This window comes from Mangifera indica, chromosome 1 (assembly GCF_011075055.1).
Source record: "Mangifera indica cultivar Alphonso chromosome 1, CATAS_Mindica_2.1, whole genome shotgun sequence".
In the NCBI taxonomy this organism is placed as follows: domain Eukaryota; kingdom Viridiplantae; phylum Streptophyta; class Magnoliopsida; order Sapindales; family Anacardiaceae; genus Mangifera; species Mangifera indica.
This window is the reverse complement of record NC_058137.1, coordinates 5,455,172-5,482,726: the sequence shown is the minus strand read 5'-3', so window position 1 is coordinate 5,482,726 and position 27,555 is coordinate 5,455,172. Positions and strand designations below refer to the sequence as shown.

Below are 27,555 nucleotides of genomic sequence, written 5' to 3'. Positions count from 1 at the left end.
CCGGATTTAATAATATTATCTTTATGGACATCCTAATAATGTATTACTAAAATGGACCTACAAATTAATATCCCGTTGCCTTATAGGTTTTGCCCATACATGCGGGGGCTATGCTACTTATGAAAATCTAGAACATTGAAGCAACAAACACATGACATGGTGGAGTGGTGAGGATTTAGGCATTTAGTCAATTACATTTTTCCGTCCAAAGTTTGGTGTAAACATATATTTCTACCCTTTAACAAAAAAACCTAAAGGTATATGAGTAAATTAGTAATTTCACTATTTGTAAATTTGAAAAAATAATTTTTGTTAATTTAAAATAAATAATTTTAAAAAAATTAAATAATAATGTGTTAAAATTTTTAAGTAATTCCAGTTTTATTCTATCCCGAAAGGCCACTTTCCGCACCAAACGGGATCCGTAAAGCATCCATACAGTTCTAACCAAACAAGCCTTTTTTTCCGTTCTTAATTTCTTCCAGTACGGCATTCTCCTTTTAACCCTGTTAACACAATCATTCCTCTGCAGGTCCCTACAGTGACGAAACAATTCCACGTGTTACACTTTCATTAGCTTATAGTTGGGCGGAACCCATCTCCGTAACGGCGCCGTCAAACTTCCCGTTATAGATTCCCCATCACCGTTAACGGGGCCTGGACCACCATTACTGTCTCTAGTCCTGCTTAAAATGCCAAAACCATTCACCCATACGCTCTCTCTAAAACGACCAAACCAGAACAAATAAGGATTAAAAAAACCATCAAAACAAGAAGGATTCTACCTATATATTGAAAACAACAACGATGGTGAGAAAATGTGCACTAGAAGTTGCTAAAATTGCACTGTTGGAGGTGGCTCAAGCCGGCGTAATTACAGCACCTGCAGCTGAAGCCATGGCGTCTGCTGCTTCCATGTTAGCTAGAAAGAGAAAACTAAGCAACGAAGACTTAACACTTTCGGCGTCGTGTATTGACCTCACAAACCGCAAATTCACGATAAGGAGCGGTGGTTCCAAAGCGGCGTCGACGGAGAGCCAGTGTTCGAGTCCTAATTTAGATCATGATCACATTTCAACTTCGTGTTGCTCAAGTAACGGATCCAGTGAAGAAGTAAATGACATAACAGAATTTTCAGATCTGGAGGTGAAATTGAATTCTGAGATTGATTTATTTAATTCCGTTTTGTACCTGTTTGTCCATCTAAAATCTCGAATTTTACGGTTTTGTCGGGCTTTAATGGCCGATATTTATTTCAATATAAATATTGTTTTTAAATTTTGAATATTGAATTTAATCTTGTTGCAGGATCAGAGCATTGAAGTTGAAACATCCATGTATTATAGCTGCAGAGAAAGGTTTTTGTATATATTCTTTTTTAATATTAGAATTTTAGAGTCATTTAAATACACGTTTCTCCAAATTCGAATTCAAAACGGAGTGATCTATTGTCTTCTTTAAGTCCAATATAAATGCATAGACCATCTGCACTGCTGAAGCTAAACTCTAAGTAGTATCTCAGGAGAGAAACTACACCGTCTAGTGAGGTTGAAGCTGCAGTATCAGAAGAGCTGGATTCAACGGCGAAAACTACTTCAGAGGCAAATTCTCACAGCAGGTCAACAGTGGAGAAGATGCCGACGGAATCTGAGATTGATGAATTCTTCGCCGAAGCGGAGAAAAAACTCCTAAAGCAGTATTCTGTAAAGTGAGTAAACAAAAAACTTATCTTTTATCTTTTCTTTTTACAATTTGTGCTGAATTGAACTTAACTAACTGTTTGTATGGAGAGAAATTAAATTTTGAAATTACAACTGCAGGTATAACTTCGACTTTGTGAAAGAGAAGCCAATGGAGGGACGCTATGAGTGGGTAAGGTTAAAGCCTTTAAGAGAAAAAACAACGGAAGCCTTTAAGAAAGATATCAATGGCTAGCTCCATATCTCTCTCCAGAAGAGGATTCAGATACATATTGCACTGCGAATTTATTGTTTGGATAATCTTAAGGTGCTTTTGTTTGTTTTTAATGTACAGCAGGCTAGGTGTGTGTCGCAGTAAAAAGAAGCTATCTCTGTTTGTTCTTTATACAGGATATACGGAGAAGCTTTTGCAAAGCCTCTTCGAGGAAGAACAAGAAGTTGAATTGCTAGTTATTTGTCTGCTAAGTCTGATATACACTGCTGCAACTATTTGTACCTTCTTTTTCTTCCGCTAAGTCTGATAGATTCACTACAATTTACGAGCTGCCTAAACTCCTTTTATCTTTTTCTAAAATAATTAAGCATTTTGATATTTTGAATTTTGATCCAATAATTATGAATCATGTGTAAAATATGTATGGATGGAATTGGCGGACTGAAGATGAGCTCTGGAAGGTGGGGGACTGGGCGTTGATGGGGTAATTGTTGAAGGTACGGAGTAGAAACGTACTTTGCCGTTCAAGTTACGGGACACATGTCGATAATTTAGAATAATTTAATTTGCGCCAAAAGACTTTTCCCATCCAAGGTTTTCTTGAATCCCACGTCTGCAAAATATTAAAATCTCATACTCTGATTGTTGTTTGTAAAAGATTGATTGCAGAGATAAAATCATTAAAATATATATATATATATATATATATATATATTAAAAATAATAAAATTTTATTGATTTTTTATTAATTTAAAAAATTAATAATTTTTTATTAAGATTAAATTTTATATTTTTTTCTATTAAATTTTTATTTCTTCTGTACTTTATTCCTCTGATAACTTTCTTCTTTAATGACCTTTTTTTTAGAGTTTATTTCTAATAAAGATATATTATTTTTATCATAGATGAGAGTTTAAATTTTTAATATTTAACAAATATCAGTGTGAGGATTTAACAAACAACGGGTTTGGCTTTTATTTTGTCATCTACGTTTAGCTCATTTGAGAGGCTAAAAGATTAGAAAATTAATCAGTGCTAATTATGTAATTCTTAATGAACAAATGAAGGAAGAATATTCCTTGCTATTTGCCGTAAACTTTAAATTTTTATAATTTGAATGGTAGATCAACGATGGCTTTAAGTTTAACTTTAGGCAGACATGTATACTGAAGTTTATAAATTGAATCACTGACAACCTTGTGATGAAATTGAAACGTTTCGAGATTATATAGTCGGCTAATTTAAAATTGTGGGCTAAAATTTTGTTTTACTTTATTAAACACGAGATTTTAACAAATGAACAAAATGTATTACAATATCTATCTGTATGTTCCCTTTGTCAGGTGTAAGATTGTCTTTTGATTGAGTTATATTTCTAGCCTATAATGTAAGAAAATATGGGAATTTGGATTCATGCACATTCATCGCATATTTATTATGAAACTTGTTATTTTTCCTTTGTAAATTTATCTGATTTTAGTACCCAAGAATGGAATTAGACATATTAATAGATCATGTCAGACCAACTTTGGTCAATGCACTATGTCTAAGCCGACTAACTAGGGGCTTAACAGATTGGGTTGAGACAGTCTACTAACATGACAAGACTTATAACGTTGTCTAAAGACATCTAAATCGTATATTTGTAGAGTCTTAGTGGGTCAATCCTTGTGCCCTTGTGGATCAGTTTGTAAAATTATATATATTTTTTATTTTTAGTATTATAATTACTTTTAAAAACTTTTAATTATTTTAAAATTTTAATTATTTTTTAATAGGTTAGTTTGTGGGGCTTGCCCTAAGACCCCCAACACAACCTACAATTTTTTAAATTGTGTCACAAGTAAGAGGCTTGGCCAAAGCCATGGATTGGCAAAAACATATTTCCACTTATACAAACAATATTTTCTCACTTAAATATCTTATTATCATTTTGTCCTACACTATTTATTTTTTAATATTACAATATAACTTTAAATTAATAAAAAATAAAAAAACTATTTTAAATATCAAATTTATATTACAACTCATTTCTACTCATTTTCTTTTGCCTCAACAACCTTTTTCTTTAGAGCCAACTAAACCCTAACCGCCATTTTCACTTCCAATAACCCATATTCGACTCTGATCTAACTTTGAAACCTAATCATGACTCAAATATCTCTATTCCTAACATAACAATATCGTTGTTTTCAATTTATCTGATTGACAAAACCTATAAATTACGCTAAAAAATTGATAATACTATTTCACGATCTCCCTCCATGATATGACTCAATTTCTCTATAATCTTCATCACACCTCTCTATCATATATATGGTCTTGTTGTTCTTGGTAGCCTTTGTGTTGTAGCTTGATCAACAATAGTGATGATAAGATTCAATGGAAGCTAGGGTTTTAATGACTTAAATGTAAGTTTTTACACTTGTAAGCAAGGTTAAATTGTCATTTTAAAAACATTGAGGTTAGATTCATCAAATGATCATTTTTTAAAATTATTTTAGATTGCTATTTTACTCTTATGCTATTAGTTTTTTTAAGTTGAAAGAGTGTTATTGATATCATACAGGTAAAAAAATATTTTAGGCAAAATTTTGGGTGGGAAAGAAGATTTACTCTTTCCTTGTTTATAAATAATTGATACTTTGATGGAGAAAATAGTAACAATAAACTTATGCGTACACAAATGTGTATACACATGAATATGTCATTATGTAATTGAATAATTTTAATTGAGACAACCGATCTATTGGAATTGCATCCACCTCCTCTTCTAAGTATGTGATCAATTTGTCGAGATTTTCTGCATGTTCGACACACTTTGAATCAGTCCCTACATCCTGCTCATGTACTAGAAGTAGTCACTTTATATTATGAAACATCTTATTGAGGATAAGAGAAAAATATAAGCTGGTAAAATTATTAATTCAAAAGGAGATAATATCATGAAACAGGAAAAGGGCAAGCCATGTTTAGTTGCACAAAATAGTGGCAAACTTCCAAGTTTTTAGTTTAAACATGTGCAACTTATGAAGTAAATGAATGAGAAAATAGGAATGCAAATCTTACCTTCTACTGATGCCTTGGATTTCAGCAGCTCTGGGAGCATATTCAGGTACCAAACTGCCATTGTCCCACGCCGGCATTCGCTGTGTACTGCTTCGAAAAAGAACCACTTTCTCCAAAGTAGCTCACTTCACCCTCTCCCAAGTTTATTACATTAATTTGTTCATTCAGGGTCATTATAGGGTTAAAGAAACCAGTGTAAAAATTTGTCCTTTGGTCTATTCAGATAGGTTACTTCAAGATTATCAGGCAGCGACAAACCGCCTGAACCAGTTATGATAGAGTAGAGGAGAGTCTGCAAGAATGTACAACAAGGCAAGCCAACACTTATATTGGCTCCTCCATTGCCTTTTTTGCCTTCAAAAACGCCTGCTCTGCCTTCCTTCTTGTTTCAGTTAGTGTTTATATACTCAAAAAACCAACAGGGGATAACAGAGGTATGCTGTCCATCTATTGCTTTACTCTCTCAAAGTTTGCTAATTCAGTAAGACCACTTACATCGGACTTCCTGAGAAACCGGAAAAGTATTACCAGAGAAGTTAAAGTTGCATACAGGTTTAAAATAAAAATGAGGTGTTTCTGCTAATTCATAATTGTTACAGTTATATAGAATATTGATTTGTTATGTCAAGATGAAGAGAGAGAGATGCACATATGCATAATAATACAAATTATACCTGCACCATTCACTTCCTGCATTGCCTCCCTAACTGATCTCGAGTGAGCTAAGCTTGGCAAGAGCATTGCAGGTGCTTCATACAAACAGGATTAAATTTTCCATCAACCACATGATTTTCTCGAACAGAGAGTTCAGCTGAATGGCAAGTCTCTTTTTTCTTTTCCGATAATTGGCCCTGGTTGAAGATCTTTGTTAAACTCTAGCATTTGTAAAGGGTTAGTAGAAAAATATTTATTTTGGAAGGATAATCCCCTCTCTTAAATAGAGAGAGCTAATCATTTGTATACTTGTCAAATTATGCAACTATTACAATTGCATAAACCACACCTCTCCGAGAAGATCTTTCTTGTATTTATAAAACTATGATAAATTATGTATACAATGAATAATATTTTGATAATGGGTTGTCCTATTAGACCAAGTATATTATATAAAGATTGTAAACAGATATTGGAGATGTAAAATGTTTCTAAAAATTGTTTCTCACGTTGATAAGATCATGTAACAGCCGAATTCAACCCTTGAACAACAGATAATAATCTTGAGGCAATTACTATATATAAAGGAATATACACAACTAGTTTGATCAATCTAGTAATGATACATCCAAGAACATGAACCAACCTACAAAAGATAATTAGCCGCATATTAATGTTAAAAGGTAAGGCCGAATCCAAGTTGATAATGCCTTTGTAAAGATTCAAATCACAACTGTATGAACTTGATGTGTTCCAAATTTTCTGATTGACACTATAAAATAAGTTTAAGAGTAGATATTGGTTGAGGGGAATGGTCCATTTTCAAGTCCACTGGCTGATTAAGAAATGGACTTGTGAAGGAGTGTAATACTAGATATTGGTTGGAAAGATAGACTGATTTGGATCACTAGAAATATGAAAGCTGAAATAGCCATAGCTAAAGTGATATTATAGGGATTGAAAGAGAGGTGGAGGGGAAGTGAAGGGAGTGTTGCTTAATTATGCAAATTATGTAATGTTTGTTCATCCAAACATTAAGCAAAGAGACAAATATGATTAAATAGTTTATGAGTTCAAGAAGCATAATGAGATTCTCAACTTCAACACAAAAAATTCCTCTTCAAATTTTTCCATGCCCAAACCAACACCATCATCTCTTGCACAAAATTTTCTTCAAACCTTGTCACAAATGCATTATGTGGAGTATCCCAACAACATATATGCCAAAGTTTTTGGGCCTAAAAGAATCAAACAGATTCCAACCACTCCAATTGGAACTCCCCTTGCAGCAATGGGTATAAATATATATACAAACATTAACATGTAATCGTGAATCTGAAGCAGGGTCAAAATGAGTTTCTAAAATTTGCGATTTTTCTTCGGAAAAATGGTAAAAATAAACTATATTCATCATAAACAATTTTCGTTAAAATCAAGGAAAACCTAGTAAATTCACCATTAAATAAATAAATAGATAAATATATCTTTCCGGATCCCTCAATAGTTAATTTAGGCTTCCATTCCATTGATTTGTATCTCGCTCGCGTTTCAACTCTCCGACTCCTTCAAGACACCAAAAAATAAAAATAAAAAACCGAATTAGCATTTTCAGAAGACTCGACCTGGTCGCTCCGTATTTCTTCGTTTCATTGTTGGACTTCTTCATAGTTCATAGAAGTTGTTCAAAGATGGATCTGGAGGTCAAGAAGGAAGTCCTAGAAGACCACCTTAACACGGCGTCGCATCATCAGAATTCCACCGAACCTATAAGAGGTGAAGAAGAAGCCACTCTGGCTCAAATGTCCATGTCTTCCTCAACCAAAGTAAAACGCAAGCCCAAACCTAAGAAAATCTTCACAGCGGTCTCTCTCTTATCCCAAAGAAGGATCTCAGGTTTATAATGTTGTTTAACTTGTTCGTAAATTCTGTCTTGTTTACTTCAATTGTTGAAATATTAACAGGATGAAACTATAAAGTCAACGAAGAAGAAAGAAAAAATTATATTAAAGATCAGGAAGACTCAATCTGATCCCACAGAAAAGCAAGTAAGAATGCCTGTAGCTGTTTCTTTATTTGTTTAACTTATGTAGTTTCATCAGCGTCATTGTTATTGGAAATGTGCCCTAATTACATGGTTTTTTTTTTTTTTTTAAGTTTTGGCATCGAAACGTTAACAAGAAAGACTAGACCCAACTCACAGCATCCAGATTTTTTTTTCTGTGCTGCCAGGGTACACATTAATAGGACAATTGTTATGTAATGTGAAAGCAAAGCCCATATTGAATGCCTATTGAATGTGTCTGAAAAATCTGCTATATGCTTCAGCTTAAAGTGTTGTTTTAGGGATTTTTACGGAACAGTGGAATACTTTTGCTGATTTCATCAGTTGGAGGTTTAGGTGTTTAAGATTGGATTGTAAGGGTTTTATCCTAATTGGGAATGCATTAATTCAGTTGTATTACGTAATACTATTGTCAAATTAATGGAATATTTCTAAATTTGAACAGGCAGTAGCTGAATCTGGAGGAAAGTGCAAGAGGTTAGTGAAGAATTTGTAATAACTATGTCCTCACTTTTCAATTGGTTAGCTTTGTGTTTGATGATAAAGGTTGCCTCTGTGTTCATTTTGAAGCTTTAAGAGAAACAAGGATCCAGTTGATGGGCCATGTCCTCATGCTGAAGTTAAGTCAGCTGCCATGATTAGGGCAGAAGAAGTTCGGTCAAATCTGGAGCCTGCATACCCTAGTTTTGCCAAATCTATGGTCAGATCACATGTGGCTAGTTGTTTCTGGATGGTAAATGCTCTTTGATGCATAAAATTGAAGTGGCCAATGGCATAATTGGTGGAACCAGAGCTTTATGCAAGTTACAATTATTTTTCTTCAACAGGGGATTCCGGGACAATTTTGTAAGTTATACTTACCCACCAAGGATGCCAATGTTGTTTTGGAAGATGAATGTGGGAAACTATACGAGGCAAAATACTTTGCTGAGAAGACAGGATTGAGTGCTGGTTGGAGACAGTTTTCAACTGGCCACAATTTGGTTGAGGGAGATGTTTTGGTCTTCCAATTAGTTGAACCTCTTAAATTCAAGGTGATGGTTCATTGATTTCTCATTTGCTTATGCTGATTTTTCTTTTTAAGCTCATTTCATTTTTTGGTTAAAAATTATATATTTGTATACACATAATAGCAGAAGATCACAAATTTACTTTATGGTTTGCCTAACCCATCTATTTTATGTTTAAAGGATTAAGAAAATATTTATAAATTGATGATTTGTGTTTGCTAAACAAATTTGATTTTAAATGATTTCATATGGGCAATGAAACGGATAAATTCTAATTCATAAGGTCAGCATACAAGTGAAAATGATCAGACTATAAGATTCTCATTATTTGGTTGAATCCTTAATAATGTTGGAGACAATTGATTGCTTTTAGATTGGTGGTGCATTACTGAAAAAATGAAATGGATCAAACAAAAGGCAAAAGTGATGGTCAGATGAGCTTTTCATTATTATTCTAAGCAGTGGGAGTTTGGATAAAGGTTGGAGAAGTGAGGGTATGCTCCTTCTAGATTATTGATATGCTGGCTGAAGATTTCTGAATGGAAGATTTTCCCTTTTTTAGGATAAATTCAATTAGGAGTAAATATGGTTATTAATATGATTTGAAGCAGAAATTCGATGGCCTAGGCCAATTATGCTTGACTTGTGAATGTATTGGTTTATCAGGCTGGATTATCCTTTTTGTTAAAGGATTTTTGTTCATGAGTGGTACCATGGATGTATGGATTTGCTAGAGGAGATGTGGTCTCTGGAAGATTTATTAAAATTTGTTTTACTCTTAGTAAACGTGGTAATTGTGCTTAATTTGAGTCTAGAACAATTACCTTTATATAGTTGAAGCTGGGAAAGCACTAAGCTCAAATGTTCAAATCCAAATAAGTCCTTGATGCTTGTGTAGGTAGCTTTAAAGGTCCTCGTCCAGGTTACTCTTTTTGTTTCAATGATGATTCTCATGTCACATCTATGCTCTTTTGCTAAATCCTAAGTGTCAGGAAAGTCAACGGAATGGTTGGAAAAGACTGTAGGAAAAAGAAAGAAAAGATAGAAGAAAGAAAGATGTGAAAGGTGAAGAGAAAAAAAATTCTGCACATAGCTTGCATTTTTTTTAAAAAAAAAAAATGCTGGCAGAGATGAATATATATGGGTTGTGGGTATGGTAGGTTGTATATGATAGACAGAAGGAAATATTATATTTTGACAAGGGGTAGTTGAAAAAAATAGAAAAAAATAAAAATTATATCTGGATAGTTGGTGGTTGAAAAAAAATCAGCAGAAAAAGAAATAATATCAGAAACAAAAATATTAAAAAATTTTAAGAATTAAAAAAAACCTTTAAAGTTTTCTACCTTAAGGACAAGACGATTGTTAAAGAGGTGGGTAATGTTAGAAGTTAGGGATTTTTTCGGGGACGCATCTTAATTTTAGAGGGTAAGTTTTAGCATATAATGGGTTGTTGGAGTTGCAAAATAGAGAGGAAGAAAATTATAGTTTTGGGTAGCTTAGCCATGGGCAACCTTTGGGCTGATCAGAGAGGTTTTTAGTGCTTCGAATTGTCTGAATTGGGAGGCCCCAACTCTTTGATTTGTCAGTTTATCCTATTATAATCCCTTTTTATTAATAAAATCAAATTTATTTTGTTGTTTTTGGTTGTTTTGGTCGTTAGTGCTTAATAATTTGATCTTTTTTACTTACAATTTGATCATTTTTTATGGACTCAGTTAATTTTAAAGACACTGTCATTTTTAATGTGCTTTTTATATATGTTTAAAACCCAAAATAGCTCTATAAACATTGATAGATTGTCAATAATACATTGTCAACTGACTGAAAAGTCCCCAGTCCTGTTTCTAGACTCTTTAACTTTGTAAATTTGTGTTGGTTTCTGTTATTCAAATCTAGAATTCATTTAGGTGTTCATTTCCAAAGATTCATCTGAGCAGTGGGATCTCTACATTAATTTAACAGCTAATTGAGATTGAAATTGCAGTATGGTAGTTTTTTTGGTGAATATGATGTTCTATAGAACTTGCAAACTGATTCTTGTAAGATAGTCCTTGATAGATTGGCAGAAGGATTGCAGAATAAGTGCTTAAGACAGTGGTGCTGAAAATATGGATTGCTCAATGGTTGCTTTGAATGATTAGTTGATAAAAGTGATAGGTTGGGCCAGATGACCATGAGATTGAGGCATCTTGCAGATCTAGTTTATTTGCAGAAATGATTGGTATAGATTGCTTTGCAAATAAAAGAATCAACATAGCTTTTTATAGTTTATCTGCATGCAATCATTTGCACGGAAATTATTTGACCAGCAAGGACCTGAGACAATTTGACTTGATTTTTAGCAGTTGCTCCAATTTTGCAATTTCTAAGTGTAATTATCAGTAGCATATATAGGTGCTTCAAGGGTATTGAAGTGCCTAATGGTTGCTATCTGATATCATGGGACAACACAATCATGCATAGCAATCTTTTTTAACAGCATTATGGATTTTTTCCTGTTAAAGGGATACATCATGGATTGGCTGTGGCCATAAAGATTGTTAAGTATAATGCATTGTATCAATCCTTATATGCGGAGAAAAAGGGACAACTGAATTGCGTGAGTAGATGAGGGTAAAAAAGAGTCATATGGATGTAGAGGTCTAATTCACTAAAGCCCCGAAGGTACCAGTGTTTAAAAGCACAAGAGAATGATTTTGAGCGTAAAGCACAGTGCAAACTTGAATACAAAAAATGAAGTAGTGTGTGCATGCTTTTAGAAAAAAAAAAAAAGGTTTTTTTTTGGGAAAAGAGTCACATACAGTAATCAAGGAAGTTAGAGAATAGGGCTGAGATATTGGGAGATTTAGTCATTTATGTTCTTTCTCTTGAAGCTCCAAGTAATAAGAAATTGAAGCAGCTCTGTCTTATCTAGACTCTAAAGATGAGTTTTTTTTTTTAAAGCTTTCACATATTTTTTTTTTTTTTTTGAAAAGTACATTTTGAAATTGGATTTCCGGTTTGTTAGAGGAGGGGGAGGGGAAGTGGTTCAAGTTTGATGATTATTTATATGTGATGGTGAATACTAACTATACATTTTAATTTTGTTGTTATATTATTCTATAAAGATATTTACTTTGTTTTTATAGGTTTATATAATAAGGGCAAATGATTTTTCTGAAGTTGATGGGGCTCTTGGCCTTCTAAATTTGGATGCTCATACTAAACAAAATGATCTACTTTTGGAAGCTCATACAAAACAAAATGATGCAGGCAAGTTGGTAGATATTTATTGTAGTACCTTTTCCATCTCATTTTATTTCAGCAAAATTTCTATCCTACTTACATTCTCTATCATTGGCCTTCTATGTTAGATCTGAACTTCGACAAAAATAATTCTGAAATGAAAGCAGTACCTAATCAGAATACAAGGAGGAAACGCCAGAGGTCTCTCCCATTAGCAGTTGTTCAGAAGAAGAATAAAAAATCTCAACAGTCTATATCAGCTTCTAATATTGGACAACCAGCAGAACAGTCTGAAAATGATAGCGAAGATGTTGGTTCAGAAGTTCTGGAAGGCTTCAAATTATCTATACCTGCTGTTCAGTTTAAAGATATTACAAGTTTAGACAATTTCAATATCTTTGTAGATGGATCAGTTATAGATTCTGAGCTTCCAGAAGGTATTCGGTGTAAGTACTACGAGCTTTGCTGCACTCGAAATGCATTGCTTCATGACAGTCTGATTCAGGGCATCAACATTAAATTGATCAGTGGAATTATTTCTGAAACTGTTAACATTTCTGAAGCCATAAGAAATTGCAACCTTAGTAACTCGCATGATGAATTTGCTACCTGGGATAAGACTCTGAAAGCCTTTGAACTGCTGGGCATGAATGTTGGATTTTTACGTGTAAGGATACATCAGCTTCTTAACCTTGCTTTTGAATCAGAAGGTGCCAAAGACGCAAGAAGGTATGCAGAAGCTAAAGCTCAACAAGCTACGGCCATGGATGAAATAAGAAATATTGAAGCAAGGCTTGAGGAATTGAAAGGGGCCTGTGAAAATTTTTGTGCTGAAATTGAGAGTCTGAAGTGGAAAGCTGAGCTCTACGAGCACAAATTCCAGGAAGAGGTTAATGCTCCATGGTGATATTATACTTGTTACGTGGGCATTAGTTATTATTATTTTTGTTAATCCTTGTTTATGCTTTTTGATTATGCACCAATGAAAACCTTGCTTTGTGTGGTAGATTTGACTCAGGATTATTAGGTAGGTGTATTTTTAGCGCAGAGCATTACTCATGCCCAACTCGTTTTAAGGACTCGTTATATAGGATTTATTTCATTTTCATATATATATTTTTCATTTTGTTCCGGAATTTGGCTGTGCAAAATGGGGCTTTAGTTCCTAAAATTTTTTGCATGAAAAAGGACTGACTTTTTTCTTTGGGAAATGAGAAAATAGGTCTGATTACACTAAACAGGTGAAGTCAAGGGTTTAAATTTGAAATGTCATTAGAGAAGATTTAAACCAGAATCTCTTTCATTATCACTTAAAGCTAACCTTCGGGGCATGGCATGACTGATCTTGGCTTCTCTCCAATAGTGACTCTTACTAAGATTCACTGATGCAGGAAAAGTAATGTAGTTACTTTTTTCTTCCCAAGATTTGCAAGATTTGCAGATAGCCCTAATGTTGGTGAGAATTGTCTCAAAAGTAAAATAAAACCCAACAGAATCAAGAGGCATTTCTTAAGCTGCACTATCATCCCAAGCAGTTTGCATACTTGGTTGGGAGAAAGTTCATCATATTTTGTTTTAAGAAATTGAGTTTTTCTTGGTGGCATGGCATCATACTCAAAGCATTTGATTGAGATAACATTGAAAATCATTCCTTATGTAAAGCAGCAAGGTATGTCATGAGGCTGCGATTATGGTTTGTCCACATTCTAATATTCCTATGGAAGCCAGGCCAAAATGCGAACTTTGTCTTGAAGTTGAATATAACAATTCTGTTTCCAGAGATAATTTTCTCACGCGGGTTAGCAGATGTAAATTCATATGTGAAACTGAAATAACAATTTTGTGTTCTTTTGAAGAGAAGCAACCCCACTGCCTCCCAATAGATTAATACTAGATGGATAGATCCAAGTCAAAGAAATTACATAAGTAGATTCCACTAGAACATAAAAATTTAACTAATAAATCAGTGTTTAAGCTGATACAGAAGAAATTCTCCAACTGCAAACATTTTGTACAAAAAACCAGCCAAAACACCAACTTCTTTAGCTAACATATGATAGAAATATAGACAGTCTAACTCTAAATGAAGCCAAGCTAAACCCAACCCATTAACGTAAGACAATCTAAATCATCCGAACCTCTGCTAAAAGTAGTAGAAAATGCATGAAGCCAATCTCCAAATCTCTACAGAACTATTACACAATCTCCAAATCCCTACAGCACTATTACCCAATCTCCAAATCCCTGCAACTTGATCCTCCTTCATTCAGAAGCTCCTGCATAATAACACCAAATCACAGTGACATAACTGATTGATAAAATATATAGAAAGTTTCGGGTAAGTTTATTTATCGTCTTACCTTTGAAGCCTTGGTGGTAACATGGGCATCGTCGTGACCAAAAATAGACTTTTTACTTTCACCACCTTTCCCCACTGACCCGTCACTCTTTTCAGCTTTCTTGGAGCCAATGTGGGTTCTCCTGAGACCTAGAAATCCCTTCCACCTTGTAGAATAACCTTTTGGGGGCTTTAATGACACTTGACTATCATTATCATCCTCTGCAAGAAGCTCTTCCCTCAAAGTCCTGTGCATTTGATTGTTGCAGTTGTCTTTAAATGGTAAAAGCTTACCCTTGAAAAACAGCTCATCCGCACTCATCATTGAGTAGTTTGTGACAGAAAACTCGAAGTCGGAGGAGACTGGAGCCTCTCTTGTGCTCCTCTCTTGCTTCATCATATGTTGAGACTCAGCAAAATCGTTAGAGAAGGAGATTCTTGGGCTCATTGGAGCGCAGCGGCCTTTATGCTCGGAGTTATACATGTCTAAGCATGCCATGAGATTTCAAAACAACATGAAAGGAAATAAAGAAAGAAAAAAGAACCAGAAAGAAACGCTAGTAAATTCAACAAGGGACCTCCTACACTATTACAACTTACCAGGTAGGGGTTTCTACTTATATCCAAATGAGAGAGAGGAGGGAGTTCTTAGTTTGATGTATGGTTGTTTTACATTCATGCATGTCATGGCCATGATGTGACGTTTTGTCATGACATGGTAATGTTAATGTCAGTCAATGATGACCAACTTTGAAGACAGAGTCTCCAAATTTTTACCATTGCTCCTTCTTGGACTTAAGTTACCAAGAAACAGCCTCTTTTCCCTTTTACTAAATAAAATAGTATTATACTATCCTATTGAAAAAACCAAGTTAACTTTCTCATCTAGAAACAAACAATACCCTTCCGCTAGATGTTTCTCAAATGGTTGAAATCTTCTTCTACGAAGATTCCAAGTTGTCAAAATGCAAACGAAACTTTATTTATTACTCCATCTGTCAGTGTAAACTCAGTGTTCCCACTCTGGTTAAATTGAAATTCAAATTAAATTTAAAATAAAATCTCCCAATTCTTCTCTGTGTTTGTGTCTCCATATGGCTAGACCCTAGAGTAAATCCATAATGAGATGACAAACATGCAAAAACCAATGGTGAAAATCGTATAGTAATATCAACTACAGCACTTTTCATTAATTTAGCACAACACTGACTCACTTTTTCCCCAGAACAGAAAACTGCACTTATGATCAAAAGCATGTGTGTGTATGCAGTGCAGTCAGCTTACAAAGTTATCAACAATGCAGTAATAGATTCAAACGCTATGAATCTGTTTAAACAATACATAAAAAAGGGTAATGAACATTGTTTATGGAAAGACAGCAGTGAATAAATGCATCAAACTAGATTATGTTAAAGGACTGGATTGGGGCTTTAAAGAGGTAAAAGGGTTTGAATGTTACTAGATGAAGAAAGAAAGAGAGAGAGAGAGAGAGTGGCACAGTGACAGAGTGCAATGGACTCCAGCGAAGAGGGGCATCCATATGGTTGACTGAGCTTTGACTTGTAAGTGAATGAGCTGGTGATGCCGACGGATCAAAAGGACCACGTGACCCTGAGTTTCCTATTTCTTTATGAAATTAATTATGGAAAGTGAATCATTTTGTGAAGGATGCCCACCTCTTCCCCTTCCTCTTTGAATCCTTCGCTGAACTTGAAGACCAAGACCTTTTGTTTCTCTGTCTTATTTAATATATACCTATACGGCCAAACCACCTCTCCTCACGTGCCCACGTGATTCTCAACAACTCTACATTAATCCTTCCTTCTTCCTCTTTGTAATTACTTTTGTTTTCTAATTATAGCTCCTGCAAAGTACCAAAGCACCCTGTATTACCATCGCATAATGCGTTAAACTGGAGATAGAGAATTTGTCGTTTATGGATTAAACTTTATGTGAGGGTGTGTTTAGAGATGGCAAACAAGGTGGGTAGAGGCGTGTACTTTTACCTTTGTCTCTGTTTTTATAGAAAAAAAACTTTTTCTTATCTTTATCCTAATACGAGGGTGATAAAAGGATCTTCATCTCTCTCCATGGACAAAATTTTTTAAACTTTTTCCTTCTCAAACCTAATAAAAAAGATGTCAAAATATATTTATAATAATTTAAAATTTTTAAAAATAATTAAATATATAAAAGTTTAAGAATAAAAATATTTAAAGATTATGCTCTATCCTTAATTACATGAATTTTAATAATTTTTATTCTTATCTCCCGTTTTAGTCTTCGTTGGATAATCGTTTCTCCGTTTGAGGAGAGACAGACCAAAGACTTGTTTTGTGGCTTAATTACCATCTGTACAGTGTTTTCAACATGAATGCAAAAGTGGGTCGGTGGAAAGAATCCAGTGAATTACCCTTATCAAATGAAAGTTGCCAAACTCAGAACCAATTGGATTTGGAATCTTTTTATTTACAGTCTCTATCTAGTCTTAATTACCCTCCTCTGTTTAAACTAATTCTGTTCGGCTCATCCTAAGATATAACTTGCAGTTGAAATGACATGACATGGTTGTCACTCACATGTTTTGAAGCTTTTTAAAGTGGTCAATCAAATGGGGTAGTGCCACGTGGTGAATCCTACAGAATAAATGCCAATAAACAAGGACCAGTTCACCGAGGAGAGGAAACTGGAAATTGCTTTCCTGTCTTGTCATTAATGACTCATTATTTTTTTAACCAGTCTTCCCAAGTTAAAAAATTCATTTACAAGCTCAGTTTCCAAAGTTGGATCAAGAGAGGAACAAGTTTTCTAGTACGGAAGGTGTACGTGTGACCTCTCTGTCATTCTCTTCCCTAACGCTACCAAAATATTTGCAAGAATTTATACTTTGTAAAGAACTTATTGCAATGTGAGCATTTGGTTAGACTGTAGACTTATTTGTTGGAAAAGATTGGGATGTTTGTAATAGATGTCAAAGAGAAATTCAGGGGTAATTTGAATTTCAGTTTAAGATTGAAGGAGGGTTGTTTTGCCCTGCCCTGGGCCTTGGAGTAGTATGTCTAGGCTGAGGGTTAAAAAGAGAAGAAGAGTATGGGAAAGGGTCAAAAAAGAAGAGAAGAAAACAGTTAAACCAGGCCAAAATAAAGGTCTTTGGGACAAAAAAAAAGATGGCCCATTATTCAGAAATCATCACATCATGAGTTTAATTATCTTGTGAAAGGCTATTTATGATGTGGTGTTCTATGAATTATGCTTTGCTTTCTCCTGCCATTAATGTCCAATAACCCAATATAGGTTGGCTGGATTGGACCACATGGCCATCTGCCAAAAAGGAACAACGGTGGAGATGATGAAACCCCTTTTATTTTCGTACTCAAAATCTTCTCTATCTCCTTTCCCTTTTTCTTGTTTGTCATCATCATTATTTTGTTTTCTACCTTCCTTCCGCCATGTGAAACCCCTGCTTTCTCTCCACCCTTTTATTTTTACTTTTGAGTTTTTATAATTCATAGTACAGTACTATATGATTTTAGGATGTTTACTGACTCAGCATGCAGTCACAAATTGATAGATAAGATAAAAAAAAAATAAAGGAAATATGTAATTACAGAGCCATGGGTAAACTTAAGAAACCCATCCAAGAGAGATGACTTTTTGGAGTGAAACTGATAACACCGAATTGGTAAAATTTCAAGAATATTAAGTCAATATACAACAGAGTTTAATCCAAGTTTTTTATTTTGGAGTTAAATATTTTTACATTTTCAATCAGCAATTTCAAGGTAATGGTGAGATTCTCAACTTGCATGAGTGGTTTCAGTTCACATGGACACCAAGGTATAGAATTTGATGCCCATTCCTGCACTTGTAATCAAATGGAATGGAACCCTTAACACCCAACAACTATGATGCTTTAACATGTTTCATATTATCTTTTTAATTAACAGAACTCCATTCAAATTTTAATCTTAGTTCATCTAAAAGATCTATAAACTGGATTAAAGTGGAAGTATCAAGCTAGGGTTGGATTCGAGCCGAATCAAGTACAGCTCGAGTTTGCTTGAACTCGAGTTCGACTCGGTTCATAAATGGGTGGCTCGAGTTTGAGCTAGAACTCGACCTAGCTCGGCTAAGGCCAGCTGGTTTCGGGCTGGAATTCAGCTCGACTCGGTTCTGTTCATTTTTCGTTATCGGAACGACATCGTTTTTAATATATATTGGTCAAAACGACTTTGTTTTATATCAAAAATTTTAATTAGAAAATCAAACGAGTAGTTCGAGCTCGACTAAGTCCGACTCATTTCGGGCTCGACCGAGCCGAGCTCGAGCTCAAGCTGGCTCGGCTCGAGTCCAGCCCTGTGCCAAGCCATTCTTTCCCACTCATAACCAACTGCCAACTTGGTCTCGTTGGAATATATACAAATTTTCATACTATAAACTCAATAAATCTATGCATACATATTTTTAATATACAATTGAGTATACAAATGATGTGTCATTATATGATCGGATAATTTTAAATTAAAAATAAAGTAACATTTAATCACATGATAATACATTATTTATATGTTAAAATTATATACTAAAAATATATACACATAATATTATTCTTATAAAATAATTCTGATAAATAATAATATGGAAGTATTACTAATAACACTCTATTCTTGGTACCTTTAACACCAAGACATAGAAGCAACTATAATTTAATTGGATTGAATGCCTTGAATTCTTGGTCAAACATTGACAGCAATATCTAGGAGATGAGAGCTTATATGAATGTTACCTTAAACTAGGTTCTTTTTCAAATTCAAGTTTCCATCAATTGTCTTCAAGACAATAAAAAAAGAAAAAAATTAATGTTCATCCATCTTATGACGGTGACAGCAATATCTAGAAGATGGTATGGACATCCCTCCTAGACAACAATCCAATCTTGGCACCGCAGCAACGCGGTGGTGGATGGGTCTCCGTGACTCTTGCAGTGACCCGGCAAACTGCTTGATCACTCGCTTTTGTCCTGGTGTTATGTTTCGGCAGATTGCTGAGATGGTTAACAAGGGTGCCATAAGTAAATTTAAATTTATTGCTATTATTAATTTTATGATGACATCTATCAAATAAATATCTATTTATTTTTTAAAAGTGAATACGTATAGCTTTTACACACTCGGAAATTTTAAACTGACACAGGAGAGACATTAGAAGAGATGTAGTACAAGCAATATACTCCTCAAGCTTGATTATTTCAACATCATGATACCCACATACCGTGGCTAAGAAATGTCAAAGATTGGATTTTATTAGGATTAAAGTTGCATGGCAAAATTAATCACTAAGGGACTTTCATGGTGCGAGTCATCATGGCCATAAACTCATCCATGTCAACAAAGCCATCCCCATCAGCATCCACTCCTCGAATCATTTTTCTACAAGCATCAAGGCTGCATCTTTCTCCCATTCTCGTCAAAACCTCCATTAACTCTTCAGCACTTATCTTTTTATCTCCATTCAAATCAAACACTTGAAACGCTCCTTGAATGTCACTTTTCCAGCTTGCCCCCTCTCCCGTGCCCCGCATCATTTCCATGAACTCTTTGAAGTCAATGAATCCATCTCCATCAGTGTCAACCAACTGAAAGGATTTAGCAGCTTCAGTTTCTGCTACTCCTTTACCAAGCAGGTGTAAAGCCGCTTTGTACTCCTGCCGAGAGATCTTCCCATCTTTGTTAGTGTCAAATTTGTCGAAGACGGATCTCATCTCCTGTACATTTAGTTGCATCATCTGTGAAGCCCTAGAATTTTTCCTTTCCATAGAGGTGCTCAACTGGGGTGATTTTTTAGTAGACTTTCTATTTGAAAGGCCAAAGTAAAAATTCAGAAAACTTGTTTTAGACATGCTGACTATGACTCTATATTAATGAAGAGCAAGCAAACTTACAAATGATCGAGCTTGACTGCTACTTACTCCCGAACTTCATATATATACATATAAGTTGCGGGTTCCTCTTGGCCTTAATTTTTCCTTTATGAAAATAATCATGAAGATTCTTATTCGGCAAATAACTTTCATGAAACTTGAGGGAAGTTTCGCGGTAATTTAATTCGGGTAGATGGATGAAAGGAAAAAAGCAATGGACTACATGGTAACAAGTAGACAAGCAATAATATATATATATATGTATATATGATCCTTTCCGTAACAAATTGATAAGCATCTTCTTTGATTTATCACATCCAATCCAACCTTTCCTTCCGGCATAGTTTAAAAAGTAAAAGATGCCTTCATCTTCGAGAAAAAGAATGTCAGAAGGAAGGTACGTACACGTACTTGAGTTGAGGGAAAATTGAGTTGAATTGGAAATATTCCCTATTATTCAGAAATACCATTTCATTTCAATGCATTTAGAGCTGGAAGTTGTAATTTTCACAACGTGTCATGCATAGAAGATGAAAGCATCAAGTGATTTTAGACAACGTTAATAAGGATTTTTCAACTTCATGATTTGACATTAATTTGACTTAAAATTCAAGGACTAAACTATTTTGCTTTGAATTTTATCTTAGGTAATTCATAAAAATATGTCTTACATATTATCGCTTAATTGCCAGCAGGCCTATCAACATATATCATCGAACCAACTGTCGGAGCTAGAGCTGCAATAAAAATATGTCTTGCTGAAGTAGCAGTGTGTGCCATCAGACTGAAAGTAGAATCATGCTGAAGACTAACAGCATCACAGCATCTCAGAAATCTGCAGCATATCACCATTTCAAGTCAATCTTATATCCAAAAGAGGCAATATAACAACAACATATTAATTCAGGACATCAACCAGATAATGACTTAAAATAAAGAAAGGAGTGTTGCTAAAATGAATTTTGGGTATTGAGAGCCATATTCATTTAAATAAATGGAAACAAAAAACTAAGGGTTTTCTCCTTGCTTTATTCAAAAGTAATATGTTGGGTCAAGATATAAGTTGTTAAAGGCCATCCCACCCAATTATTTTCGAACCTAAAGCAAGAGTAAAGCAAATAACAAAATTACATGTATGGGCATCTCAGCTATGATAAGGTTGCTGCTTTCTTCAATTGCTTTTAGAGTTACCACTTCACCTCCAACAACCATATTGATCACAATACCATCTGCATTTGGTCAAATGAAGTCATTCTGGAATCAAAAGTGATATTAGAAATCAAACAAACACAACATCATCAAAGAAAGAACCTGCTGCCAAACAAGTTGATAAGCGCCTCATGTATATTTCCTAAAAGAAAGTAGGAATCAAAATGAGAAACTCATATGGGATCCATTGGAATGAACAAATAATTATGGAAGTAAAACATTTTTAGCTGGTCATTTAATACACGAATAATCACCAAATTGACTCTCGTGTTACATAATAGAGCAATCTTCAATGGCCCTGAAGCAGCTCTGTCATTTCAGCTCTAAAACCACCACATTAAATGCTTACATATAGGGACAATTTAAAAGGTGCTGAGAGAAGTATAAACTGTAGTACTGAAGACTGCAGGCAATTGTATCACACATTAGGGTTCGGAGGAAGTGTAGCATTATACCTTCTTCGTTGGTAAAGCATAATTTATCAGAAGACGAGCAGATATAGGAGATTCTCCAGAAGCAACAAGTGGAAGGCAAGCATCTGTTACAACTATCATATGCAACTTGTACTCATCTTTTTCAATGTCAGTGTCACCTCCTGATGGCTCAGTTACTTTTTGGCTCCAAACTGTTGTAGCTTGCCGAAATTTTTCCAAGATTACAGCTCGCTCTGCTTCAGCTTGGTCACTGTACTGGCATAGGAGCAACAGTATGCTTAATATTTTAGCAACTGTTCTTAGTAATAAACAATAATAAAACTTACAAATTTCACATCTCTAAAAATTCGGGCAGGAACTAACAAGTTTACAGTATATCAAAAGTAGCTACTTTTGGAAATGAACTACAACATATGTCAAAACCAAAAACCTTCAACAGGAGATATAGAAAATTAAAAAAATAAATAAAAAAATTTGACTCACGCTGTAACAATCTAGTCCAAAAAGAATTTACAATTAAGTGACTCCTCACAACCCACCAACAGAAAAGGTCATTCACTCAAGAATTAAACCTAATATTCAAGAAAATTATATTAGCATTTGTTCTTTAGGGCACAAACATGAGTTAATACTTTGGGAGATGAATCATGCAAATTAATGGAGATTGCTGCATCAATAGACAATATGAACTCCACTCTGAAAAAGAAAAATCATCAGATTAGAATAATATTGCCATAGGCACAAACAATCAATGAAGAGAACCACAAAAACTATCTACATGAAAATCCAAGTCATCCTAATTTTCAACCAATCAACATCCTGACATGGACTGATTACAGTTACGAATTATAAGCTGTTCAATTTCAACATTTACATCCAAAACCGTGTTTAATAACTGGTATGAAAGTTAAATAAATTCTAATCCAATAAAAATAAAGTATAAGTTTAAGTTTTTGAATCATCAAGACTTTATTCAGAAACTGCTTTCAAAGACAACAGGTAAAAGCCTAACATTGGTACCCTAAAGCTTTTTGTAATCACTTGAAAACGAAGAGATACTACTGAATTATTAAATCAAATGGCTCCTCAACTTTTCTCTTGTCCCTGAGTTGATTCCAATACCATTGAACCGTAATTGAAGAGATTAACTCATTGAACTTTTAAAGAAATAAAATGTTTTAAGTTCGAATCAATGATAATAACCAAATAATTTACCAGAGAGGAGGATGAAATGTAAGGGAGATTGGAAACGGCGTAGCAAACCGCGTCAAGCTCGTCACGTGAGCTGCAACAAACTACAATCGGCAAGCACGTGCGCGTCCCAGCCAAGCCTAACAGATCCACCAGCGTCTCCTGGACGAATGTAATTTTAACATCAAATAATTTAATATGCATTATTTTCTGGAAAAATAGAAGTTTTGAGCAAAGAAATTGGAGGACCATCTTGAACTGGAGCCTGTCCACGGCAACATAGAAGTGACGAGGTTGACTGAAACGACAACGAATTATTGATTTTATTATAGAGAAATTTTTAAAAAATAAATAAGAAAATATTTGTGATAATATCACCTGAAATGTTGAGAAGGAGGAGAGGCAGCTTCGATGCCATCTGTCGCCATGACGCCGGAGACTCGAGTTGGTCCCTCTGCTTTCAAGGTACTCGGTTTGATAATGAGCGGTTCGTTTGATTGGTTCGGTTAATTTTCATATATGAAATAGACACTTCCACAATATGTTGGGCCGAAGTCAGTGTGACTCGCTACACTCATCGGCCCTGTCAGGCCAATGCCTGTCAAAGGACGGGCGAATGAGCTCGTTGGAATGACAAGCCATAGGGTTCGTGGACTTTTAGGGAGTCGGTATGAATGTTTTGCGACCAATATGTTATATTATATATTTTTTAATTTTTTAAATTAAATTTTTAAGTTTTGACTTTTTTTTTGGCTGGTGGTGTCAGGTCAATCCTCAGGTCTTGCCTGAGTGAATTGCATCTATACATCCAAGGTAACTTTAAGACACTTTTTCATCCTTAATCAATTTTAATAATATTTTTATATCTAAAATCAACCTATGTTGATGAAATATCATATTAAAAAATCGAATTATCATTTATATTTTTTATTATTTTTCAAAATTATAATATAATTTCAAATTAATAAAAATTAAAAGAAAACATTTTAAACATCAAAATTATAAAAAATCACTTATTTTCATTTTCTTAAACGTATATGTAATTTGGATCAAACTAGAAAGTTGAATCAAACTATTCAAAAATGATATTTTGATTTATAAAACAGTTCGATTTGAGTTTATAATTTTTTTGAAAAATAATTTATGGTTTAAGTTGTGGTTTAAACAATTTTCTAACTAAATCCAATCATAAATTATATTTAAAAAAAAATTTATAATAAGCAATTAGGTATATCACTTTTTTTTTATATATTTTGTTATTTTATTTACATATTTATTGTATATGTATTTCAAATTCATTTTATATATTTATTTTATATCTTATATAACTATAATTTAATTATTATTTTATTAAGTGTAAAATATTTGAAAATAAATGATTTTTAAAAAGTTTAAAGTATAATTTAAATAGGACCAAATTGTATTTTTTTTAAGTTGGTTTGGTTTGGTTTGAAATTTTACCAGACAATTTTTTTAGTATAGTTTGAAAAAGTTATTAAACCGCATTAAATCAGATTGTGCACATTTACATTTCCTTCATCTTCACCCTTTTCTTCCTCTCTTCTTATAGATAGAGGTGTTAATTATGTATGATTATATGTTTAAGAGAATTGTAATTTTTGAAAAGAAAATTGAAATTTTTATCCCTTTTTTAAACCATGTATACATATATACTACTCATCTCAAAGTCTAAATAAAAATACTATAACAAGATTTCATTTTTTCAAAATACCCCCATTGATGTAACTCATGCATGCAGAAAGAGAGAATATCATCTCTCTCTTTTTCCTTGGCCTTTCAATGAGGAATAAATCTTTACAACATGAAAAAAACACTTCTTCAACAGAGAAGACATGTGATTAAATAATAAAACTCGTGAGAAAACTATTATAAAGGATTCAAATTGGACACAAGGGAGAGAAAGATGAAAATTGCTAAATTTATTTAGAAAATTAACATTTGTTGCAAAGATTTCACAACAAAATAATTCATATTCAGGTCAGTTTTGATTTAAGCCCGTATATTATGTGTTTTTTTTATGAACAATTGAAAATCAAATAATGTATGGTAGATTCATGTTCGTGACTTCATGTGAAATTTAATTTTGTTATTATTTCATGTTAGTAAATTGTTTAATGTTGTTATTTCATATTATTTTTATTGTTTAAAGTTGTTATAATATTATATTGATAGTTATAAAATACAAAAATTTAGGTATGAAAAATTTTCAAATGAAGAACAAGTTGGGGACACCAACCCCCGAATTTATTTTTTTCCTATTTTCTTACATTCCACTCAATTTCATGTTGTTTAATATTGTTATTTCATGTTGTTTTTATTATTTAAAACTATTATAATATTGTATTGATGGTTATAAAATACGAAAATTCAAGTTTGAAAAATTTTTAGACAAAGAACAGGTTGACGACGCCAACCACTTGGCGTTAGTGGTTGGCGACGCCAACCCCTCAAATTTATTTTTTTTCAATTTTCTTTCATTTTACTCAATTCCTTTCTTCTGTTTGGGCAAACTTGTTGTACATTCACGTGAATGAAGAAAACAAACATTTGAAAGTATTCCCTGCAAGCTTCTCTGCAATATTCCCTACACAAATATTCCCTGCCATATTTGTTTTGCTTCTTGAGATATTATATATATATTTTGCATATTCAATGTCAAGTCCTTCAATGCATGCTCTTCATGAGTGGATTCTTAGATTATCTTTTCATGTGTTGCTTCAATATGAGATTGACGTCAACCAAAATTTAAAAAGATAAAATTAAGTGAGTTTATAATTTTTGAAGATTTAATCTAAAAATTTAAACTCAAAAATTTTAAATTCACTTGATCTTATCTAACACATATATATAAATTTTGTTTCAAATATTGATATTAAATATTTACACATGTTCTCTCTCTACAATATATAAAAAAAAAGAAATAATACTGCTACATTTATCTTGGTTTCCCAAGGTTGAAGATAAGGGTAATTTAGGTATTTTAATATATAAAGTGGTAAAAATATTTAAAATATAAAAAATATTGTATAAATGTATACATAGACTCAAATTAGGATAAAAATTTCAATTTTCCTTTTTGAAAATATAAGGGATGTTAATGAAATTTTCATGAGGATTTCAAAATTTTGAAAAAAGTTTGGGGTGTTTTTAAAATTTTGCTTTGCCCTTCAATAGTTTAAAAAAATTATTTACACCCCAAAGAATTAAGCTGAATATAACAAATAAGAGGCATAAATATCATATTACAAATTATTTTGTTTATAATAGTATTTCTAAAATATAAAGAGGTTTGAAAAGATTTTAAAAATTGATTTGTGAGTTTTAAAATTTTTTAAAAATTAAATTATCATGTTTAAAATGTTTAGGTCTAATCGTAAGATAATTTTTTTTCAAAATTTATTGATAGTAAAATTACTATTTTACCCTTATACTACTAGTTTTTTTTTTTTTTAATTATAAAATAGAGTTTGATCTTAAGTGGGATACCCTTTTTTATGCCAACTAAAAGTGTAAAAGTAGTTTTAGGCCAAACCATGGGAGGGAAAATATTATTTACTATTTAATTAATCTAACAAACAATCCCACAAAACATCATATTTGTATCATCTTCCTCTCATACTAAATCAAATTAATGAATTAATAACCAAATGACGTATAATATCAATCTAAAATAATCTCTTATTTACTTGTCTTCTTTTGTTAAATAATTTGATGTTAGATTTCCTCACTTTGTCACACTTCTTCACTAGAAATAGCTTTTGATTGTCGAAATTATTAAAACATAAAAATTGTTGTATAACGTGTGGTTTGATTGAATAAAAAATGATTGTGCAAGAAATGTTATCTTTTTATAAAATTTGAATCCAATAACTATTACAATGGGTGTTTGCTTTAGTAAATAGTTGTTTGTCACTTAAATTCAATCGACATATTATTTGATTCATTCACTCAACATATTATGAACATACATTCACCCTCATGCATGACTATTCATTTGTCTTTTCTTACAATTTTTCAAACTTAAATCATTTTTTTTCTCAACATTTCAAAAACAACTCAAATTTAATGAAAATATCAAATTAACAAGCACTTTTTGAGGGCTTCTTTGCCAGCAGTTTTTAACGAGCTTTTAAAATCAGTACTTTTAGAATTGCAATCAATTGCCTGGATTGGGCATGTTGCTCCCCCTATCTTACACATACACTTGTATATTATTTGTATGTTTTTAACTCTACTTTTTTAACAATAGGGTTGTTGTCGCTTTTGTTAATAATTTTTTACTTTAATAATTACAATGAAAATTTTATTATATGTCAAACTATAATCTAAATTAAATGAAAATGTAATTTTTTTAATTTTGGATAATTCACAATTTAATCACTTAAACAACCATAAAAACTTTAACTTTAATCTTAAAACTTAAAATACTAACTTTTAACCATGGATCCAAAATAATTAACATTAGCATAAAAATTTATCATAAATATGTAAAATGAATGAAATAA

General features: G+C 33.1%; 5 protein-coding genes across 5 annotated transcripts; 2 read left to right on the top strand and 3 right to left on the bottom strand.

The window, feature by feature from the left end:
* Positions 1–712: 712 nt before the first annotated feature.
* On the top strand, positions 713–2,310 carry LOC123215074 (cyclin-dependent kinase inhibitor 7-like). Its single transcript, XM_044635135.1, has 4 exons — positions 713–1,146; positions 1,309–1,358; positions 1,523–1,708; positions 1,821–2,310. Exons 1-4 carry the CDS (start codon positions 808–810, stop codon positions 1,933–1,935), a joined length of 690 nt encoding a protein of 229 aa, XP_044491070.1. The 5' UTR covers positions 713–807; the 3' UTR covers positions 1,936–2,310.
* Positions 2,311–7,027: 4,717 nt separating this feature from the next.
* On the top strand, positions 7,028–13,073 carry LOC123192486 (B3 domain-containing protein Os01g0234100-like). The gene is made up of 7 exons (XM_044605068.1): positions 7,028–7,499; positions 7,599–7,682; positions 8,145–8,176; positions 8,270–8,432; positions 8,527–8,733; positions 11,841–11,964; positions 12,066–13,073. The coding sequence occupies exons 1-7, from the start codon at positions 7,326–7,328 to the stop codon at positions 12,842–12,844; spliced, it is 1,563 nt and encodes a 520-aa protein (XP_044461003.1). The 5' UTR covers positions 7,028–7,325; the 3' UTR covers positions 12,845–13,073.
* Positions 13,074–13,846: 773 nt separating this feature from the next.
* On the bottom strand, positions 13,847–14,897 carry LOC123226981. The gene is made up of 2 exons (XM_044651580.1): positions 14,298–14,897; positions 13,847–14,213 (listed from the first exon to the last, which is right to left on the bottom strand). The coding sequence occupies exons 1-2, from the start codon at positions 14,772–14,774 to the stop codon at positions 14,163–14,165; spliced, it is 528 nt and encodes a 175-aa protein (XP_044507515.1). The 5' UTR covers positions 14,775–14,897; the 3' UTR covers positions 13,847–14,162.
* Positions 14,898–19,387: 4,490 nt separating this feature from the next.
* On the bottom strand, positions 19,388–20,688 carry LOC123226972 (calmodulin-like protein 30). The gene is made up of 2 exons (XM_044651568.1): positions 20,217–20,688; positions 19,388–20,127 (listed from the first exon to the last, which is right to left on the bottom strand). Exon 2 carries the CDS (start codon positions 20,088–20,090, stop codon positions 19,611–19,613), a length of 480 nt encoding a protein of 159 aa, XP_044507503.1. The 5' UTR covers positions 20,091–20,127; positions 20,217–20,688; the 3' UTR covers positions 19,388–19,610.
* Positions 20,689–20,819: 131 nt separating this feature from the next.
* LOC123226965 (eukaryotic initiation factor 4A) lies at positions 20,820–23,606 on the bottom strand. The gene is made up of 7 exons (XM_044651554.1): positions 23,408–23,606; positions 23,279–23,327; positions 23,054–23,191; positions 21,860–22,093; positions 21,507–21,546; positions 21,327–21,424; positions 20,820–21,030 (listed from the first exon to the last, which is right to left on the bottom strand). The coding sequence occupies exons 1-7, from the start codon at positions 23,455–23,457 to the stop codon at positions 21,013–21,015; spliced, it is 627 nt and encodes a 208-aa protein (XP_044507489.1). The 5' UTR covers positions 23,458–23,606; the 3' UTR covers positions 20,820–21,012.
* Between the last annotated feature and the right edge of the window lie 3,949 nt (positions 23,607–27,555).